Source organism: Hydra vulgaris, chromosome 15 (assembly GCF_038396675.1).
Source record: "Hydra vulgaris chromosome 15, alternate assembly HydraT2T_AEP".
NCBI lineage: Eukaryota > Metazoa > Cnidaria > Hydrozoa > Anthoathecata > Hydridae > Hydra > Hydra vulgaris.
The window spans coordinates 2561327-2582387 of record NC_088934.1 but is presented as its reverse complement, the minus strand read 5'-3'; the positions used below and the strand labels follow the sequence as shown (position 1 = coordinate 2582387).

The following is a 21061-nucleotide window of genomic DNA, read 5'->3' as shown; positions in this document are numbered from 1 at the left end:
TTTAAACTATTATTTTCACTACCACACCTATATGAGAAAGTTTAACAACAATGTCACGTTAGTTTCTGTTAAAATATGGTAGCGTTAATGTTTTTATCAAAGTCATTTTCACTTAAATGATCACAACTTTTAGCCCCAATTGAATAACTGTTTTCGGAATATTTTACTTTTCTTTTAAATACTCGGACTATTCCGGCCATTTTTTATACAAACTACGTCAATCAGTAAACAAATGAATAACAAAGGATGCGTTTTACAAACTTTGAAAAAAGTTCTACGACAAACAAAGTTCTTTGGAATGCATAAATTAACGCGTTAACAATTTTTTTGGGGTCCAAAAAATGCATAAAAATGCAATATCTCTTATACGCATGCACAAAACTCTACAAAGCTGCTGTAAAAGATTAAATGGTAAATTAAGATAATCCACGTAATTTCTGATATTTCTGATGAAAGGCGCCTTTACTTGTAGCCTAATAAAGTACTTTATTATGTATATACGGTTACCACATACCAGAAAGAATCTGGCAACCCTGGCCATGTGCTGGACAAAAATAAAAAATAAAAATTCAAACATGACGTTTAATCACATCATTTTGTATCTTAAAGATGTAGCTTTTATAAAATGTATATATATTTTTATATTAATTATGGGTTTGCATTTTAAGCTGTTGATTTCACGGTGGTTTAATATTGAACAATCGCGAAATAATATATTGCGTATGCGCAACTTTTATTAAAAAAAGATATCGTTATTTTGCTTTTTTAACCATATCCTAAAAAAATTAGCGTATACATCTTTATAGCTTTGCTATAAAGATGTATAATTGACATCCCATTATTTAAATTGATTTAAATACGGAACATGATTTAAACATTGGCCATGGAAAATGTATTTTTTCACAACATTTTAATCTTTAAATTCAAATCTTCATTCATTCACAACATTCAAATCTTTAAATTATAGTATCTCTAAATATGCGGGAAACTCAGACTTAATTTTATGGCTATGTATACTACTAAAGCTGGGTGATTAAGTGCTTATTTAAATTTTTAGGCTTTAAAACCTAATATATTTTAAAACTAGAAGAGTTTATCTTTATATTAAAAAAAAAATTAGAGTTGGGTTACTTTTTTAAGTTTAAAAACAGTGTACATAAAATCCTATTATTTGGCTATAAATAAATATAAAAAAGTCTCAAATAACAAAACTAAAAAAATTATGAGAAAATCTTGGAAATCGTAGTGTTCTTTTAACAAACCATGTAGTTAGAATAGAATTGCATTTTTTTATACGAATTGACAAGGACAACCCAAAGATGCACCCACAGAAGATGTGTTACAGATGCTATTCAATAATGAGAAACATAGAAAAAGGTTTAAATACTAATCTTAAATTAAGAACCTGAATTAGCAATTGCAAGAAATGTGAATGTGAAAATTGAATTTTTAAAAGCATTAAATTATAACAAAAAGAAGTAACCCAGTTATAATTTTAGTTTTAAATGATTCACACACTACTATATTAAAAAAAAAAACTAAAGGTAATGACTAAAAAATTTGCAACTCTAAAATATAGACCATAATGTAAGCACAGGTTAAACTTTCCCAGAAAAACAACAAAGTTTCACTTTAGTTCCACATCTTTTCTCCTCCTAAAATTATTTAAATGATAGCTTTGGTAAAAGCTACTATACCTAAAATTTTGTTTTAACATAAATTCATAGAGATAATTTAACATTATCCGCAAATAGTTAAAGTTTGAAGTGTATACAACTTTAGTAAGAAATCCCTTTTTAACCACGATCGTTTCTGTTTACAAACGTTTGAACAAAATATGACGCATGGGCGTGTTAAAAGTCCATTACTAAACCACCTTGATTTAAATCAAGTTTTTTTTTTCAAAAAAATTCAAGATTATTTTTTGTGTTACAAAGAAGCATAAAATAGTTAATGATTTTAAACCTCTCCTTTTATTGCATAGTTAAATTAATTCATACATTATCTTTCAAATGAGTTATTGCAACACTATTTCAAACGTAGGATGTCAAATAAATTGATTTCAAATGATGATATATTTAAAGTAATTTTTTTAGTTAAAATTTCACTTATATAGTTAAATACTTTTGCGGTCCATGGTGGTTCAATAATTCGAGTCTTAAAATATTTTGTTCAATATGTAGATTAATAATATAAGTTTGATTTATAATCCGCGGATGTCCGCCTGTTGTCTAATAATGATTTTTACACGTTTCATGCAGGGGGGCTAACATTTTAATTTTTTTTTTGTTCCCAGGATCCGATTATCTTGTTTTTTTGCAAAACATCCTTTTTTTGACATCAAAATGAACATATAAAAACTTGTAGTTTGCTCTGTTTAGAAGTTGCAAAGAGTTGATTTTTAATGACATATTATTTCGTCATTTTAGTGACGTATTTTTTCTTTTCCTTTACATACATAGTTTATTACATAGCAATGACCAAATTATTACTGAAACAGCAAGAAAATTGCGTGTTTATGGATTTTTTTACGTTAAAATAACAAACTTTTAAATTTAAAACGAATAAATTAAAAAAACTAAGAAAAAATTTTTTAGACAAACTTGTTGCATTGTTTATAGCATCAGTCCCAGGTTAAATTATCTTTCTAATAGTGAAAGAATTCTGTAAATCTGACACCCTATTCTTTGTTGGATATAATATAAAGATGTAGTGGCATAACGAGGATTTTTGCGCACAGGGTAAAAATAAATAAAAATTTTTTTTACAATAAATTAAAAAAAATGTTTTTATGTAAAAGTTTTTTTTTTTTTTGCTTTTCTTGTTTCTTTGGCGCTCATTTAAGCTTTCATGCCCTACCCAGTAAGCACAGATTGTTTTTAAAACGTTTAAAAAATGGTAATATTCATTTTAATAAGTTTTTTAAACATTTTAAAAACGTCCTGTGCTTACTGGGTAGACCATTGCCCCTTTGCCACCTCTCCTTGCAACGCGAATGTAAAAATTTATAACACAAAAGAGTTTATAACAGTTTATAACACAAAAGAGTTATATTAATAAAATGAACTAAAAATATAATTATTACTAGAAAAAACTTCCGTATTACATTTAATTAATTTAAATCAAATTAAAAAATTCCAAATTTTCGTACAAAAACATCAACATTTGAAAACATTCAGTTGTCATTCTGTTTCACTTTGCATACAAATTATTTAATGCGTCAGAGAAAAGACGTTCACTTGGTGCACTGGTAGCAAGTGTACACAAAATCATTGTTGAAATACAATATAATATTGGAAACACATGTTGATTTTGATGCCAAAATTGTAAAACATTTTGATCATGTACTAACAATTTTATATAACCACTAATTTCTTTTTTTAAATCTAAACTTATTGTTTTGTCACTATCACTTCCGGAATCATCTTCTTCATCCTCAAATGACAATTTAAATTTTTTTGATTCCTTTGTCACCTTTTTAATTGGAATTATTTCACCAACTCTTTTTACGAGATAAAAATCTGGCAAAAATTCATTCACAATTTTTAAATATTTCTTTTTTTCGTACTTTTCAAAGAATTGAAAACTTTTATAATTTGGATCCAAAAAATTGTCACATAATAAAAACGAATTGTTCTCTAAATCATTTGAGTCTTTGTAAGTTTTTAAAGATTCTAATAAATGCAATTTTAAAATCATAATTAAAGGAGGGGTTTCACTTTTTTTCTTATTTAGTTGCTTCTCAAGGTACTTTATACTTGGAATAAATAAAAAACATGTTGCATAAGTATCGCCTGAAAGTAAAACACTTACTTGATTAAAGCTTGCTAATGCTTTTACCGTTTCTTTTAAGTTAACTATTTCATCTTCATCAAGCAAATTTTTTCTTATATCTTTGTATTGTTTTTTAGAATTAAAGACATCTTTTATGTAGGAGTGAAATTTAAGCATTCTTTCTGCCATGAGAAACGTAGAGTGCTAACGAGTTTTCACATCTTGAATCAAATGAAGTGCATGATTTCTTTCAACACCTTGTCGCATTTGACTTTCTTCTAATAAATCATTAAATTGAGATGAATAATAGAAAGATGTAACAATTCTTCTACACTTAGTTAATGTTTTTGCAATAAAAAAGAATTTAGATGAACTATCATCTTCACCTTCTTCAACTAAATCTATGACATTTTTTACTACTAATTGCAAAATATGCCACATGCATCTTATTGGTTGAATGTTTAAACAAACTTTTAAAGAATTTAAACTGTTGCGTACGTTACTGGCGTTGTCGGATACTAAACTCATTATTTTATCATCTACCTTGAATTTTTCTAAAATTTTTAGTAAAGCGTCTTTTAAATTATCTGCTTCATGTCGCCCATTAAGGTATGCAAATCCCAAACAAAAACTGATAAAAGTGGTTTTTTCAGAAATGAAATGTGCAGTTGCAGATATGTAACTATAGCTTTGACAGGAGGTCCACCCATCAGTAAAAATAGATAAAACTTTAATTGAACATAATTTAGACTTCAAAAGATCAACTTTTTCTCTATATAAATCTGTTAAAAGAGATCTTAACTTTTTTTGGCAAGGCACTTTGTACTTTGGATTTAAGCAAAAAACAAATTCTTTAAAGGTATTACTTTCTACCAACATAAATGGAAGACAACAGGCAATAATGAATATCAAAAGAATTCTATCAATCTTATCGCTATTTTCTTTTGACAAACCACTCATGTTTCATTTCTTTTTCAGCGTTATAATTTTGTGATCATGTTCAAGATGGTAATTTAGTATACTTTTTGATGTTTTACTCGAGTACTTTTTAGATCTGTTATTACTACATTCATTGCATACCCATTTTGAAGTTTCCTCCTCAATTGAGTAATATTTGTATGTCATTTTAGTAGTTTCCTCAATGGACTGTGTATCAATTTCAATTTCTTTTTGACTGGATGAAAAACTTAAACTGGTTTTGTCACCATTTTGATTTGGAGAAAACGTATTATTTCTTGACATCGTTTAACAATTTAATTTCTTAAAATAAATTTATAGATATTGTTTAGAAGAACTATTTATCTAGTATAAAGCAGGAAACCATTATTTTGAGGTTTCAATAAGGATATTCCATAAAATTCGCTGCAGTGAGAAATTTAATGAAGTTATTATAATCAAATCAATTTAAAGACATTCATTAAATTTCCTTTAAATTTCAAAAATACCAAAAATCATATATAATTTGTGAAAAATAGGTAAATAAAATGTTTTGTCTGTACATGTATTGCCCCAAATGTTATTTTACTGAATTAAATAACAATCGGTTTTTTAGCAGAATAACTTGATTAAAACAGCTGATATTTAATAAAAAGCAATTTCATACAGAATCAATGACAGATTAAACCATTTCAGGCCTTAGGCAGAGACACTTCGAGGGCCTCATTTGATGACAACTGAGGGTCTTTTCAAAAGGACTTCTTTTATTATTTTTTATCAAAATGTCATGTCATGGCCAATAAATTTAGGCATATCACTACCAAATTTTTTTTGTAAGTTTCAGATTGATAAATCATTTTTTCTGTTAAAATTAAATCATAAAATTACTTATATTAAACAAAATTAGTAGCAAAAATATTTAACTAATATATGCTATTTAATTTATTATTTTTCTTTTTAATTTAATACAGTATATATTTGTATCTTTTATATATTTGTTTCAGATTAAAATTATGAGCATTTTTTTTAAGCAGGTCTGAGGCAACTGCTAAGATAACTGCTTAGTTTACCTTATAAAAAATCTGTTACTATACCGAAAACATAACTAGTTAATTTATTTTTTACAATTTTTAAAATTAAAATAAAAATAGTTTAACAGATATTTAATTAAATAATATAAATTTAATAAAAAACTTTAATTGTCTAAATTTTACAATCTAATTGTTGTAAATAAATATATTAGCGCTTTAAGAATGTAGAGCTAACTAATTTATGAGTTCTTACATCAAAAAATGATTGGTGTTACATAAAGGAAATCCGAATATAGTTACTATACCGAATCTGGCACAAAACATAACTTTTAAAAAAATATTGCACAATCTATTTTTTATAAATTTGTTTCACATAATTATTTTTATTATTACATATAGTTTAATTATAAATTGAAAACTATTTCTCTTGAAAAACCTGAAAAACTCTGAAAAGCAAACCTTTAAATTCATGCGCTTTATCAAATCACAACTGTAAATTGTAACTTACAGCAACTCGTAAAGGCAAATGAATAAATTCTTGGAGATCTAACCTCTTCAAAACTAACGCATAACAAGATTTATAAAAATTATTTTTGTGTAATAGTCATAATTAGGGAGTTTATATAATTTTTAGGCCAACTTAAATAACTTATTTTTTAATAAATTGTGTTTTTTAAGATATTTCATTTTTAAAATGGTTGTAACCACCTCTGTAGCTTACATGGCCGGCACAAGTTGGTATCACATCAAGAGCGCCATTAAAATTGTTGCTGGCTGGAAAAGAAAATGAAAGTCCTCACTTTTTAAAATTTGCTGACTGGCTGGTCTGAAAAGTCTACATTTCCTGACTGACTTATCTAAAAAAATCAAATTTGCCAACTAAATGAACTAAAAGTTAATTGATGGGGTGTCACACACCTTCACAACCAACCACCCCACTTCTTCACGCCGGCATCTCGTTAAATTTGTGGATACTTTCTATTTTCGCGGTATTTGCGGTACAATGATCATGTTTTAACAAACTTTTTTTTGAAAATTCTGATAGAATTCTAATTAAAGTTCATGGTGTCGTTTCTGTCAGAATTTTTGAAAATAATTCTTTTTCTTTGGCGTCTCTTGGACATCTGTCGCCTGCGACAAACTGTCCTTTTCTCTTCCCCTCCTTCTCTCAGCGGCCCTGAATACTAGCTGACTTTTTATTTAGCTAAAAATATATTATTAATATATTAATTGTATATATAATATATTTAATTTATACAATATAGTTATTAATAACTATATTATATAAATTAATTATATTATATATAATATAAATAATTTATATAATATAGTTATTAATAAATATATTATATAAATTAATTATATTATATTTAATATAATTAATTTATATAACATAGTTATTAATAAATATATTATATAAATTAATTATATTATATATTTATTAATATATTAATAATATATTTTATATATTGTTAATATATAAAATAAATTATAAAGGGACAAGTTTTGTGAAAGGGACAGTTTGTCCAAGGCGGCAGATGTCCAAGGGGAGCCAAAGAAAAAGAAGGTATCTAAAAAAATAAAAAAATAGATCCTTTCTCTGAAAATATAGGAAAATTTTGAGAAAGAGGCGCCAACCTGGTTTTTCTGTCCCAGGTGGCATAAAGGCTATCGACACCCATACCAGTATTATTTAGACTTAAAATTTAGTCGACCAATTTAAACTAGCTAAAAAATTAGTCGACTATTTTAGTTAATTTTATTTTAGTTAACTAAAAAGTTAGTCGGCTAGTTTTAGTTATAGTTTTTTTAGTTTAGTTAGCTACGATTTTTAGTTTTGGTCACAACACTAATGATAACAATAAATAAAACTATTTCAAATATTAAAGTAAAAAAATTATCACTAACATGACTGGTTTTGTTTGAGAGTCAAGAATATTTCTTTCCTGCGCTTCTTGTTGCATCATTCGAAGAATCTGTTGGTATGTCAAACTGAAAGCCTTATTCTAGAAAAAAATTGAAACAAGTGATGGTGTTGATGATAATAAGATTTGATTTTATAAAAACACAAAGTGAGAAATTTTTATATAAGTAAAAATTCAACTTTCTAAAGAAATGATTAGAAAAGTTTATTCAAGTTGATTATAAAAATATAAAATTGATTATAAATATATATAAAGTTGATTATAAATACATAAAGTTGATTACAAATATATAAAGTTGATTACAAATATATAAAGTTAATTATAAATATAAACCTTATTAAATGAAAAGGCGGAAACTAAAAAATACAAGTAAAAAGAAAATTGTATTTTTACCTTATAATGTAAAGAATGGTAACTGTCATTTTATCTACATTTTCAATTATTTAAACTTCAATTAAAATAAATATAGATTTCCATTCTATTAAAGAAGTACTTTGAAATTGTCTTTTTTTAATATAACAGAACATAGTAGATGATAACTAATTCATGGTACAAACAACTTGGTAGTATTAGGTATAACTTAAAAATTTTATATTTTAATAATAGATTAAATAATTTTTATAATACATTAAATTTTTGCACATTGATACAAATAAAAATTGCACATTGGTACAAAGTTAATAAATAAATAATAAACTTTTAATTAATAGTTTTTTTTTTTACTTTTAATATCAATTAGTTTGCTGACTAATTAAAAAAGATTAAAAAAAAACACGAATAGTTCTAAAATTAGTTGTAAAAAATAGTTGTAAAACAATTTATTTCTTTTAAATTTTTAATTGTTTTTTTTTGTAGAGATTATGACCAGTTGTGACGGAAAGTTTATGATCAATGGAGAAGGAAAGTAAAGATTATGAGGGGAATAGATATTAATTTAATAATAATAAATTTAATTAATTTATTTTAAATAACTTTTTAAAAGAAAATAGTTATACATAGATTAAACTTAATTAGGTTAAATTGTAAATTTAATCTTTAAAAAACAACTTAACTATCTACATAATAAAAACTTACCTTAAATTTTTCAATAGTCTCTGGTTTTGCTACAAGAGCTCTTTTGATTTGATCTTTCACTACACCAATGACCTAAAAAAAGTAACCAAGCAGATGATTGCTAGCATGTAAATAGTGGTTGGCATGAAAACTTGTTACATCCCAAATTTAAGAATATATAATAAGAATATATATATATATATATATATACAGTATTGGACAAAACATTTGCAACCAACATCGAACAATGCTAAAAAGAGTTTTTACATGTCTTAAAAATGAAACGAACTATACTACCACAGCAAACAGTTCAGGAGTCTGGAGTCATAGCATGTAATGACATGAGCAATCAGCTGACAGGTGACAGCACACAGGCAGAATTTCGTTGACAAGTGCCATTTGGCAGCGGACAAAACAAGTGCAACTTTTTTGGTTTGTTTCATTTTCTTAAGTCTGGTCCGTGTCAACGCCATGAAAGTTTTTTAATAATTAAAGGAAGTATCCAGAAGTTTCCAGAAGCTTCCTTAAGTTTCCAGAAGAAGCATCTGGAAGCATCCAGTAGCATCCAGAAATATCCAGAAACATTCAGAAGCATCCAGACGCATCCAGAAGCTTCCAGAAGCATCGCAAAAATGGCTCCCGATAGTCTTGGATTGGAACTAAGAAAGAAAATTATTGGCGATTACGTAAGTGGAATGTCACAAAAAAGTATTTGTGATAAATATTGCGTGAAAAAATGGACCGTTTAAAGACTATGTTACAAATATCGCTCTACGAGGAAGTTGGCAGCAAATAACAAAGTTGGAAGACCGCGTTCCACCACTTCTAGAGAGGATTCTATGATCGTCAGATCCATTAAGAAGGACCCCTGGATATCATCAGTCGAGATACAAAAGCAATTAGAGCTGCGTGTATCGGACCGAACAATCAGACGACGTGCTGTTGAAGCCTGATTGTTTTCTCGACGCCCTGCAAAGAAACCGCTGATTTCACTAAAAAACCAGAAGAAAAGACTCCTGTTTGCTACACCTCATATTGACTGGAATGTGCAGAAATGACGAACTGTCCTGTTCAGTGATGAATCAAAGTTCAACATAATTGGGAGCGATGGCATTTGCCGTGTACGTCAACCGACCGGAAAACGCCTCGATTTACGTTACTGCCATAAGGCCATGAAGCATGGTGGAGGCAATGTAATAGTCTGGGGGTGTTTTTCTGCTAACGATCTAGGTCCAATACATTGAAATGATGGAATAATGGACTGTTTCATGTATAAAAATATCCTGAAAGATGTTATGCTACCTCATGCTGAATGGAATATGCCAATAAAATGGGTTTTTCAGCAAGACAACGATCCGAAACACACTGCAAAAGTAGTCAAGCAGTGGTTTCAAGACAACCACCTATCGGTGATGGATTGGCTGCCTCAATCTCAGGATCTCAACCCTATCGAGAACCTGTGGGAGATTGTCAACGGCAGAATTAATCGTGAAGGTGTTCGTAATAAGGATCAACTGTTTGAACAAATCCAAAAGGCCTGGGCAGCGATTCCACAAAGTTTCATTGATCACCTGATCGAATCTATGCCTCGAAGATGCAAGGCTGTGATTGACAACAAAGGATTCGCCACGAAATATTGATAGCGAAATACAACTTGGTCAAGATTTTGTCGAGTTGCACTTGTTATGTCCAGAAATCAACTTTTTTTAATACTTTTGATTAATTTATTAATTTTCATGTACAAATAATGAACTTTGTGATGAATAAAACTTAAAGAACTTTGTCTCTAAACAGTTACATAGTTATTTCTCTAAATTGAAAAAATGCAGCACTTTTATATAAAAAAACTAAATTAGCGTTATTTGGTTGCACTTGTTTTGTCCGATACTGTATATATATATATTTTAACAACCTTAAATTTTATTTATCAAACATTAAATCGTAACTAATTTCATTTCAACTACTAAACCAAAACTCCCTTCAACTATTAACCCATAATCGCTTAACTATAACACCATAAACCCCGCAACAATGGTGGAGAAAATAGAATTAGCCTCACCTTGTACTAATAAAATATTTTGTAACTCTGTAAGCAAATTTGCGCAGTACATATTTTGTATTCACACATTTTTAATTATTGTTACAAACAACAGCTTTTTAGATTATAATATAGCATAATTGAATGGTACATTTTATAAAAACATAAAATGTATAATACTTGATATTAGCAGTAACAAATAAAAATAGCCTCAACAATAGTTATTTTCAGTTTACTTGTATATTTTGATCCAGTGATACACATTTGTGACCTAATTTTTATTGTTTGTAAGTTAAACAAAGACTGTGAAATCAGTGCTCATAAAGTTTTTAACATTCGGTTTTTGATAGCTAAATGTAAAATGGGATATGGTAAGTGTTAAACGAATGAAGAAATAGCTGTAATCAAAGCATACAAAGATACGATTAGATTATTATCTAATCTGGAAATTTCAAAGAAAATTAAAAGACCTCCAAAAGTAATTAATAATTACTTCAATGGGATTAATTATGGAGCTTATAAGGGAAGTGGTGGCAAATGTAAAATTGATAATTGTACTAAATAAGTTATTGTACGCCTATTGTACCAAAATCTTACATGAAGATCCAAACATTGTTGAAAAAGCCAAAACTTATTGGCTTTTTCAAACTATGTTTGGATCTTCATGTAAGATTTGTTGAAAAAAAAATATATATTCGTCATAAAGAAGCTAGATTACAATTTGCAAAAGATCACAATTTTTTGGCAGGAGGAGTAGCATCAAGTTCCCATTAGTGATGAAATAAATTTCAATCTAGATGGTCCTGATGGTTATCAATATTACTGGCACAATATTTTAAAAAGAGGAAGAAACTCGGATAAGTTGTAACTTAGGTGATGGAACTGTAATAGTTTGAGGGGCTTTTTCCTTTGCTAAAAAACTTCCACCGGATTTCAACAAAAATAAATTCACACGACTACACTGACTAACTAGAAAGTAGTTTGATCGATGATTTGGTGAAGAATTGATGCGTAAAGATTTCACTTTTCAATAAGACAATGCTATTATTCATAATTCAAAGCTTACAAAAGTTTGGTTTAGAGAAATAATTATTTACGTAATGGATTCACCTGCAAGTAGTCCAGATTTAAACCCAATTGAAAATCTATGGGGAATACTTTCTTGAAAGGTTTATGAAAATGATAAGCAATTTGAATACACATTCAAGTTGAAAACTTGTATCAGAGAAGCTTGGAAATATCTTCAGAAGAAATATCTTGTGACTAGTGTGTTAAGTTGCATATTTGAAGTCATTATGAATTCAGGAAGCATTACTAAATATTAAATGAGAATAAAAACAAAATATTTTCAGTACTTTCATGTATATAACGCACATGAGGCTAACTCCGCAAATTGAATACTTTTAATTTTTTTTCTATTTGTATTTAATTAAACATACCAATTTATAAATTTTCTAGTTGTAGTAGAAGATAATAAAAAATATAGTAGATTTAAAAATTGTTTCCTTTTTTGTTGAACCAGAACGAAAAATAATAGTGACATTCTATTTTCTCCACTGCATTAACCCATTATACCTCCAACTATAAAAACCACATTCCAAACCATATTAAACCATAACCCCTTCAATTATAGAAACTATAATCTCTTTAACTAATCCTAAGCCCTTCAGCTATTATATAACAAAAAGTTCATAACTTATTGTACTACATAAAACATGTACCAAAAAAAATCTGTGCGTGTTCTGATGTGGTGTTTACGGAAACCGTGGATTACTTTAATTAGCTAACTGTTTTAAAATGTCATTGTATTATTCAAAATTTAAACAACTCTGATTTTGAAACAATTAGCTTTAATTGATAAGTCATCAATCAAGATAAGTAGCAAGAAAATTTTTTGCATTTTCTGGTTGAAAATCTTGGTGTATCAAACAAAACAATTTCTAAAAAGCTACAGATTGCTTTAAGAACAGTGCAGAGTGTTGCAAAACTATTTAAGGACACTGGTACAATCAAAAGGAAATCTGGAAGTCGAAGAAAAAAAGTTTTTGTTCAATGAGATCTTGTTAAAAAGTGAAAAATACCTTAGACAGAAATTCGGAGATTTCTGTTCAACTTTAGCAAATAAATTTAAGATAATTGCTTCCACTATACAAAGAGTGAAGAGAAATTGTGACTATGAGTCTTATAAAAAAAGAGTTCTATGTCGTGAAGAAAAAACAAGAAAATGTTAGAGTTCATTGTTCAAAGCTGTCCAGGACACTAATATTATTCAGCAATTAATTGCAAGAAACTGAATTCCAATTATAAATGCATGGGAATGCAAAAACTTGCTAAAAAATTCTTAGTTTGGCAAGCAGTATGTGAATGCAGTGAATGAAGCTGCTGTTTTGTGACTACAGGAACAAATAACACCAAATTGAAGACCATGCAAAAGCTGATGTAGAGTGTAAAATGCAAAGTGCGTGCGTTCTCACATACACAACTTCACAAATTTATGTGAAATTTAAGAATAACGGGTGATGCGGAAGTTATCGGACAAATCCTAATTTCATTATTTGAGCATAATAATTAATTTTTATGGTTTTATGCGTAGGCATAAACGTTCTATAAAGTATAAACTTTATTATTTGAAACACAATTATTTAAAATGAGGTTAAATGCAGCTGAACGAGAATCTTTTCGAAAGCGACTAAAAATGTTTTTTGTAAATAAACCTAATATAAAAAAAAAAAAATCGTAAAATCTGACCGTGGTATGTCCGAGCCATTGTTTCGCACTTCCGAGGCTGTAGTGATCAATTCATCAATCTATATTAATGAATGTTTAGAAAAACAACTTCTTCCATTTATTCACAAGTATCATGGAGACTTTAACTATTTATTTTGGCCAGATTTAGCAAGTTCTCATTATTCTAAAGATTCTCTAAGTTGGATGGACCAATATGTTTATTACGTTGATAAAGAATCCAATCCCCCAAATGTGCCTCAAGCACGACCAATTGAAAATTTTTGGGGACATTTGGCACAGAAAGTTTACGAGGGAGATTGGCAAGCTTCAATAGAGCAAGTTTTGATTGATCGCATTAAACTAAAACTACAAGAAATTGATTTAAACTTTTTACAGTCGCATATGAAAGGCATCAGAGCAAAATTGAGATCAATTGCAGATGGTGGTGTTTTTTCATATAAAAAATAATATATTTTTATTAAAAGATAAATGCTTTATTTAAAAAAAACATAATAGTAGTTTGTTTTTTTATTTATAAATAAGCTATTGACGTTTTTATTTTGTCCGATAACTTCCGCATCACCCGTTAATAATATATGTATTTTAAAAAAATATATAACATTTATTAAAACTTTTAACAACTGATCAGATAACAACTTACCCTTGGAAAATCTTCAGCAGTCTTAGCTCTCATCTCTTTCCATGTTTTATTAAGAAGTTGAATAGAAACACAATATAGTTCTTCAAACACATTGTCTGTAGTGAAAAACATTGGTTGAAATTGCTCTTCAGTGTCTGATATTGGTTCTCCAACATTCAAAACTTCGCAAAGCATCTTTGTTAGATGTTTGGAGCTCTTTGCAAATGGGCATTTGCAATCTTCATCACGCCCATAGTTTTCAAGAATTACCTAAATTATAAATATTCTAAAATTTCTTAAACATGATCAAATATAATAGCAAATACAAAATAAGTAAAGTATAAATAAATATTAATAAGATGAATTCCCCAGACAAAATTGACTCCTATAATAATTTTAATTAAAACATTTACTTTTATAATACTTTTAAAATACTTATTGATTTTAAAAACAACAGGATGAGCTATAAAGAATTTAGAATTATAAGATTCTTTCAAAACTATTTTGCTACAAAGATATTATTATTATTGTTTTATTATAAACAATAAATTTTATTACCAAACTAATTTTTTTTTTTAATTTTTCAATTCAATTTTTTAAACTAAGAGAACTATACATTCATTCAAACATTCATTCATTACTTATTTATTCAAACATTCAGAAGTGTCAAATTGAATATGAAGTGTAATTATAATGGTGGTGTATATAAAGTGTAATTATAATGGTGGTGTATATGAAGTGTAATTATAATGGTGGTGTATATGAAATGTAATGGTTAATTGATATAGAGATTTTTACTCGCTTTGTCAAGATTACATTTACATTTAACAATCATTTATTAAATGTAAATCAGCGTGACATCATACTGTAGCTCTTTAGTATAAACATAAAAACATAAACAACTGAAAACTTAGAAATCCTCACATTGCAACCAAAAAAACTACTTTATGTCAAAGAAAAAATGGACAAAATATAATATATCTACATTAATTTTCATAGAGCTTTGAATTTTGATTAGAACATTGTACATTAATCTGGGTAATTTGGATAAAAAACCTTTTTGCAAAGATTTTTAACAATTAAGAAATGGTTGTTAATTATAGTAACGCTTTTTATTATGAAAAACAAATAATTTTTTTAATAAAATTATCTATATACATTTTAGGTAGCCCAGAGACGCTGTTTCAAATTATTTTTTAAATTTGAAACAGCTTCTCTGGGCTACCTGTAAAATGCTACAACAGTATTTATAATTATACAAAAAACTACTACTTAAATAAATGAAACTGGGAGGCTAAATAAGCACAAATTTTATAAGTGCAAAATTGCATAAATCCAAAGCATTGCAAAAAGTGGCATAAGTGCGCCAAAAGAGTTTGCAAACATTACGGCGTGAAAACTGTCATAAGTGTGAAGCAGTTGAAAAATTTGGAATATGCACTTATTGCACTTACCTGTTATGCGAACTTGCATAACAGGTAAGTGCAAACTTGCATAAGTGCGAACCAATTACAAAAACTGGCATAAGTGCAAAATGGTTTAAGTGCGAATTGGCATAAGTGCACCAAATAAAATTGCAAATATTAGCAAAAGTGCAAATTGGCATTTTACACTTGTGCTAATTCGCATTTATGCCAGTTTGTACACATGTCAATGTTAACAAATTCTTTTGGCGCACTTATGCCAATTTGCACTAATGCCAGTTTTTGCAACTGATTCACACTTATGTCAGTTTGCACTTATGCAAGTTCAGACTCCAGTTTGCACTTATGAAATTCGCACTTATTCAATCGCCCTAATAAAACTTGAAGACTTTTAGGTTTTTTTAAATATTATTCAGTATTATTTTTCTTTGAGTTCTTTTCTTTCTAAATTTGACTCTGCTAATAAACAATTTTAATTAGTAATATTTTGTAACTATAATGATGATGATGATGATGATGATGATGATGATGATAAAAAATCGTAAAATAACTTCGGATATTTTTAAGACTATTATTCCTAAATGAGTTTACAAAATTCAAACTATAACATTTGCAAAAACATTTTAAAATAACATTTGGATTGAGTTATATATTATTAAAAATTCTAAAAGACCTTATGCTGTGTTGATGTTGCAAATGTTACCAGTCCTTAGGTTGATTATAATATAAAAAAGTCAGTAGAGTTTGGAGAATGTAATTTACCTTTACATAAGAATCCAGTTGTTTTTGAGCAAAATATAACATTGCATCATATGCTAACATACCAGGTGGAGTTTCCTCAAAATCACTTAAGGGTGAGTCACTGTTCTAGATAAAATTTTATTAAGTAAAATTTTTATAAAAATTCTGCAATAAAGATATTATTAATTATTATTTTTTATTATCAATAGCTAAATAAAAATATTATAATTAATAATTTTTTTTTTCAACATCTTCACTTCCAACAAGGCTGCAATCAACCACCATTAGAATTGGAAGTTACTGGAAGAGGAAAGATGAAGTATATAGTTTTTGCAGATGCTAATATAGAGCAAGATAACAATCAACAGATTAACAATTAACTTAAAAGATTGCAACTTATATAAATCAGAACAACAAGATGAAGGCAGTACATTCCAAAGAACCGATGTTCAAGAAAAAAACTAGGCGAATAAGATTTTTTAGAGTACTTAAGAACAGTCACAGTAAAAGGATGAGACTCCAAGCAATCAGAGAGTGTTGGATATACTTTATGATTTATTATATATATATATATATATATATATATATATATATATATATATATATATATATATATATATATATATATATATATATATATATATATATTCATATATTCATATATGTATAAGAAAAGATATCATATATCAAATAAAATTTTTTACTTACAACAAAACCTAACTTTTTGAAATCAGCTTTTCCTAAATTCTTATCTTTGGCCAATGGTGCTGACTCAAATGCATAATTGTAAATACTGTTTAGTTCAGTAAGTAATTTCTAAAAAAATAAAATCTCATTAAAATAATACATAAAAACTAATTAATTATAATGAATGTGCATAAAACAAATTTTCTTGGAGTTTGTATGGATTTCATGTAAGTTAAAAATCCATTAAAATCCATCAGCATGTTAAGTTTAAAAGAACTTTTAAAAACTGCTGAAAATTTTAGAGAATAAGTTTTAAACAATTTATTGATTAAATACCATTCTATAAAATTTCTAGTTTTCCATTTCAGCCAATATCTGAGTTAAATACTAGTGTCCTAGAGATTGTCTTTAAAACAGGTTCAGCAAAAATTTGATTTTGTTGAGATTCAAGGTTTTTACCAGTTGGGCCTTGCTTACCTGCAAATTTTGCAAGAACAACGAAAAAAACTTCTTTAAATATTAAAGCTTTTCTAAATAAACATTTAAAAAATCACTTTGAAGTTTGTTTAAAGTTTTTAAAGTTTGATATCTGATTTTTGTAAAAAAATCAAAAATTAAACTCATAAACCAGAACACAATCTTGAAATATTGAAAAACTAGAAAAAAGATATAAAGTTTACATAATACAAATAATTGAGACCATAAAATAATTGAGACCATAGAATAATTGAGACCATAAAATAATTGAGACATAATAAAAAAGTTGAGAACATTGTTGCAACAAAATTAAGAGAACTGGTGTCAATGTTACAGCAAGAAAACGTAAATACGTTAAAAAAAAAGTATATGTATTCAAAAAATATTAATTATAGATTATGCAATTAAAAAAGATTATTTTTTAACTTTTTTTTTATTATAAGCAGTGACAAGAAATACTATAGTTATGGCATTAAGAGTGTTTAATCAAATAAATTCATAAAGGGCTCTCAGTATCCATAGCAATTATAAGCTGCTATTACTGCCCGAGCTTTTAAGTCATAAATTAAATAGAAATCTATTTACAAAAAGTATTTCTTCCTTTGTTAGTTTTAATATATACTTTCTTTATATGAGTTTAATATTTCTGATTTTATTACTGTTTCAGATTTTTTTGCATCATTACTTTAAAACCTATACTCTAAAAGAGAACTTGTAACTATGCAACATCAATTTATGTAACTATGCAAAATTTGTAATTATGCAACATGTTTGGAGGGTTATCCATTTTGACCACATAATTTATGAAATTCGTTTTATAGAACGAGATCATCGTTTTAGCGATAAAGCCAGGTCAGGTCAAAATAAGTAATGGTCATTATTATTTTTTTATTAAAAGATAATTGATGATGCGATTCTCAATGTAAAGATTTTGGTTAACTGATTGCTGGGGACAAAGTACAGTTTTAATACCCCTTTATCACAAATGCAAAACCAAACAAGCATTTTTTTGTAAAATTATGCAGTTTTCCTATATTTTACCAGGGCAGGAATTAGCTTGAGAACAATAACAAGATGTTTAAAGGATAATTTGTTAAGAGTTTGTTCAACAATGTTAGATTATAAATTATCAAAATATCATTTATTGTGCTGTGAGCAAAAGTGAAGACATGATAATGATATTAACATTAATGATGATAATATAATCATTAACTTTCCACACAGATTTGGATTACATCATTTACAAGTTCTTTTTTCTGGCCAACACTTCACATCGGTATCGTTTACATTTTACATGGCAGCTGATAATTTTTTTATTTTTTTTAAAGTAACTATTCAGGGCTGTTTATATTTAAATTTTCTAAGTTTGACTTTATTTCATATTTTGGTCAGTGGTCTTTTCATAGTTTGGTCATACTTTATTTCATAAGTGGTCAAGTGTGAAAACTTTCTATAAGATCTAAATAAAATTTGGAAATTCTTTTTCTATTAGCTTCTTGTTTTTAAGCCGTTTTCTTTGAAATATGCTATGCTTGTAAAAAACATAATATATATATACAAATTGTATTAAATGTTTCTAAATTCAATTAAACTTATGTAAATCTCTATCACTATCTCTATCACTTATATAATCTTATAATAACTCTATCACTATACCATTAAGCGCTCACCATTACTAGTTATTTAAATAAACTTTTATTTTTATTTTATTTTATAAAAAATATATATATATAAAATTAATATGTTAAAATAATATTGAATAACTTTTATAATTTTTTTACATTAAACTATATTTTTATGAATTATAAAAATAAATTTTATTATAAATTTACTTATAAATTTAAATAAACTTATTTTGCTTTAAAAGGTCATTGGCAATAAAAAAAAAACATAAAAAAACTATACACAAATTTAAAAAAAACTTAAGTAAAATGATGTAAGTAAAAGTTTAAAAAGTTTAAAAAAAACAAAAACTTACAGGATCAGAATGGTCAGGTTTTGTTTTAAGCCGCGGCTCAAGAACACTGAGTAATAATGATTGATAAACATACAACTGGTGTTTGATATCACTTGAAAGTGTACCCGTGGTAGATGATGCTATAATCTACAGACAAAATACATTTTTTATAACTTTATAAAAAGCTTTAAAAAAATTTCCAATAACTACACAAAATAATATCATATTTAAAACCACAGTTAAGAACTGCTACTGTAGGGTAGATTCAAACCTCAAACATCTTGTACCTCGAATCTCCTGCACTTCACTACCTTGTTTAGCTTTAAAAATCAATTTCAATTATTTTTTTTGCCTCTAACATTTGGTTTTAGGAAAAAGGATATAATGTATGCACAGAGTAAAGATGTTTCAATTATTTGAAACATTAACAGTTATCATTTAAATATATAGTAAATATAAAAAATATTTTTTAAAACTAACAAAAAATAAAAAATACCTGTTGTAACACATTTGTATAACCTTTTGTTGATAAGGTATGTGTGAATTTCTAAAAAAATGCATAAGTTTAATTTTTTTTTTATAAATAATTATTGCCTCGGAAAAAAATACCAAAGCAGGTAACTGTTTTATTAAAAACTTTTTTATTTTGTTAAGTTCTTTAGCTTTGTTAGAATTGTTAGGTATGTTTGTCAAAATAGTGCTTCAGTGCAGTAAGCAAGGAAGTTCAAAGATCAAAGTTGTAACAACATTTATATTTATAAACTTTTTGCAACAATACCAATTGTATAAAATAATTGTTATAATAATACTTTCACTCCAAAAATAAACGCATAATCAATTTCTCTGCATAAAAGAGCAAAATGACTAATTCCTTTAGAAATAATTCCCTTAGGATTTTTTCTTTTCAAAAAATGATCATGCAACAACTTTAAAACTAAATAATTAAAAAAAAACATTTTTTTATCTGTGTAAAAAGGAAAGTAAAGAAATAGTTGAGAACGTTTGATGAGAACATTGAGTTGATAACTTTTGATGAGAACATTGAGTTGACAATGAATGTTGAACATTGAGTTGAGAACTTTTGATGAGAACATGGAGTTAACAATGAATGTTGAACATTGAGTTGAGAACTTTTTATTATTATTTTAATTCTAATTTTTACTTGAACATTTTTTCATCATTTGTTTATAAAATAATTGAAAGTATTCTATTATTAAAAAATTAGCAGAAAAACTTATAATTTTACATTATTTTTTTGCTTAAAGGAGGATTTTTTTGCTTAAAGGATATTGAACAAATTACTGATATGACCAAAATTTTATATTGCATTTATATTTGGCTTCTATATTATACAATGTTGTGTTACTTGATTAAAACAACCTTTCGATTTTCATGCTCCATTCTTTGAAGAATACTATTGCATAGAGCCATCGTGCTTATTTGAAGTTTGGTATCAGAACTAAATTTAAAAATTTAAAGTTTAAACAAGTAATTCAAAGAAGTTAATGTAATTATAGTTTGGCAAATAAGACTATAACTCAACAAATTAAATTATTAATTTAATAAAATTTTAATGACAAATTAATAAAAAGTTAATGACATCAATGCAACCAATATCATCAGTTTAATTGATATCATTAAAACAAACAAT

General features: G+C 27.0%; 1 protein-coding gene across 1 annotated transcript in view; it reads right to left on the bottom strand.

The window, feature by feature from the left end:
- The window catches only part of LOC136072060 (engulfment and cell motility protein 1-like), a 109616-nt gene that overhangs the window by 13809 nt on the left and 74746 nt on the right, over positions 1 to 21061 (bottom strand). The window contains exons 10-17 of the mRNA XM_065820159.1: positions 20791 to 20869; positions 19907 to 19957; positions 19432 to 19557; positions 16998 to 17105; positions 16311 to 16415; positions 14146 to 14394; positions 8741 to 8812; positions 7650 to 7747 (exon numbers count right to left, since the gene is read on the bottom strand). Of these exons, the coding sequence (XP_065676231.1) occupies positions 7650 to 7747; positions 8741 to 8812; positions 14146 to 14394; positions 16311 to 16415; positions 16998 to 17105; positions 19432 to 19557; positions 19907 to 19957; positions 20791 to 20869 (888 nt within the window). The remainder of the gene's footprint in view (positions 1 to 7649; positions 7748 to 8740; positions 8813 to 14145; positions 14395 to 16310; positions 16416 to 16997; positions 17106 to 19431; positions 19558 to 19906; positions 19958 to 20790; positions 20870 to 21061) is intronic.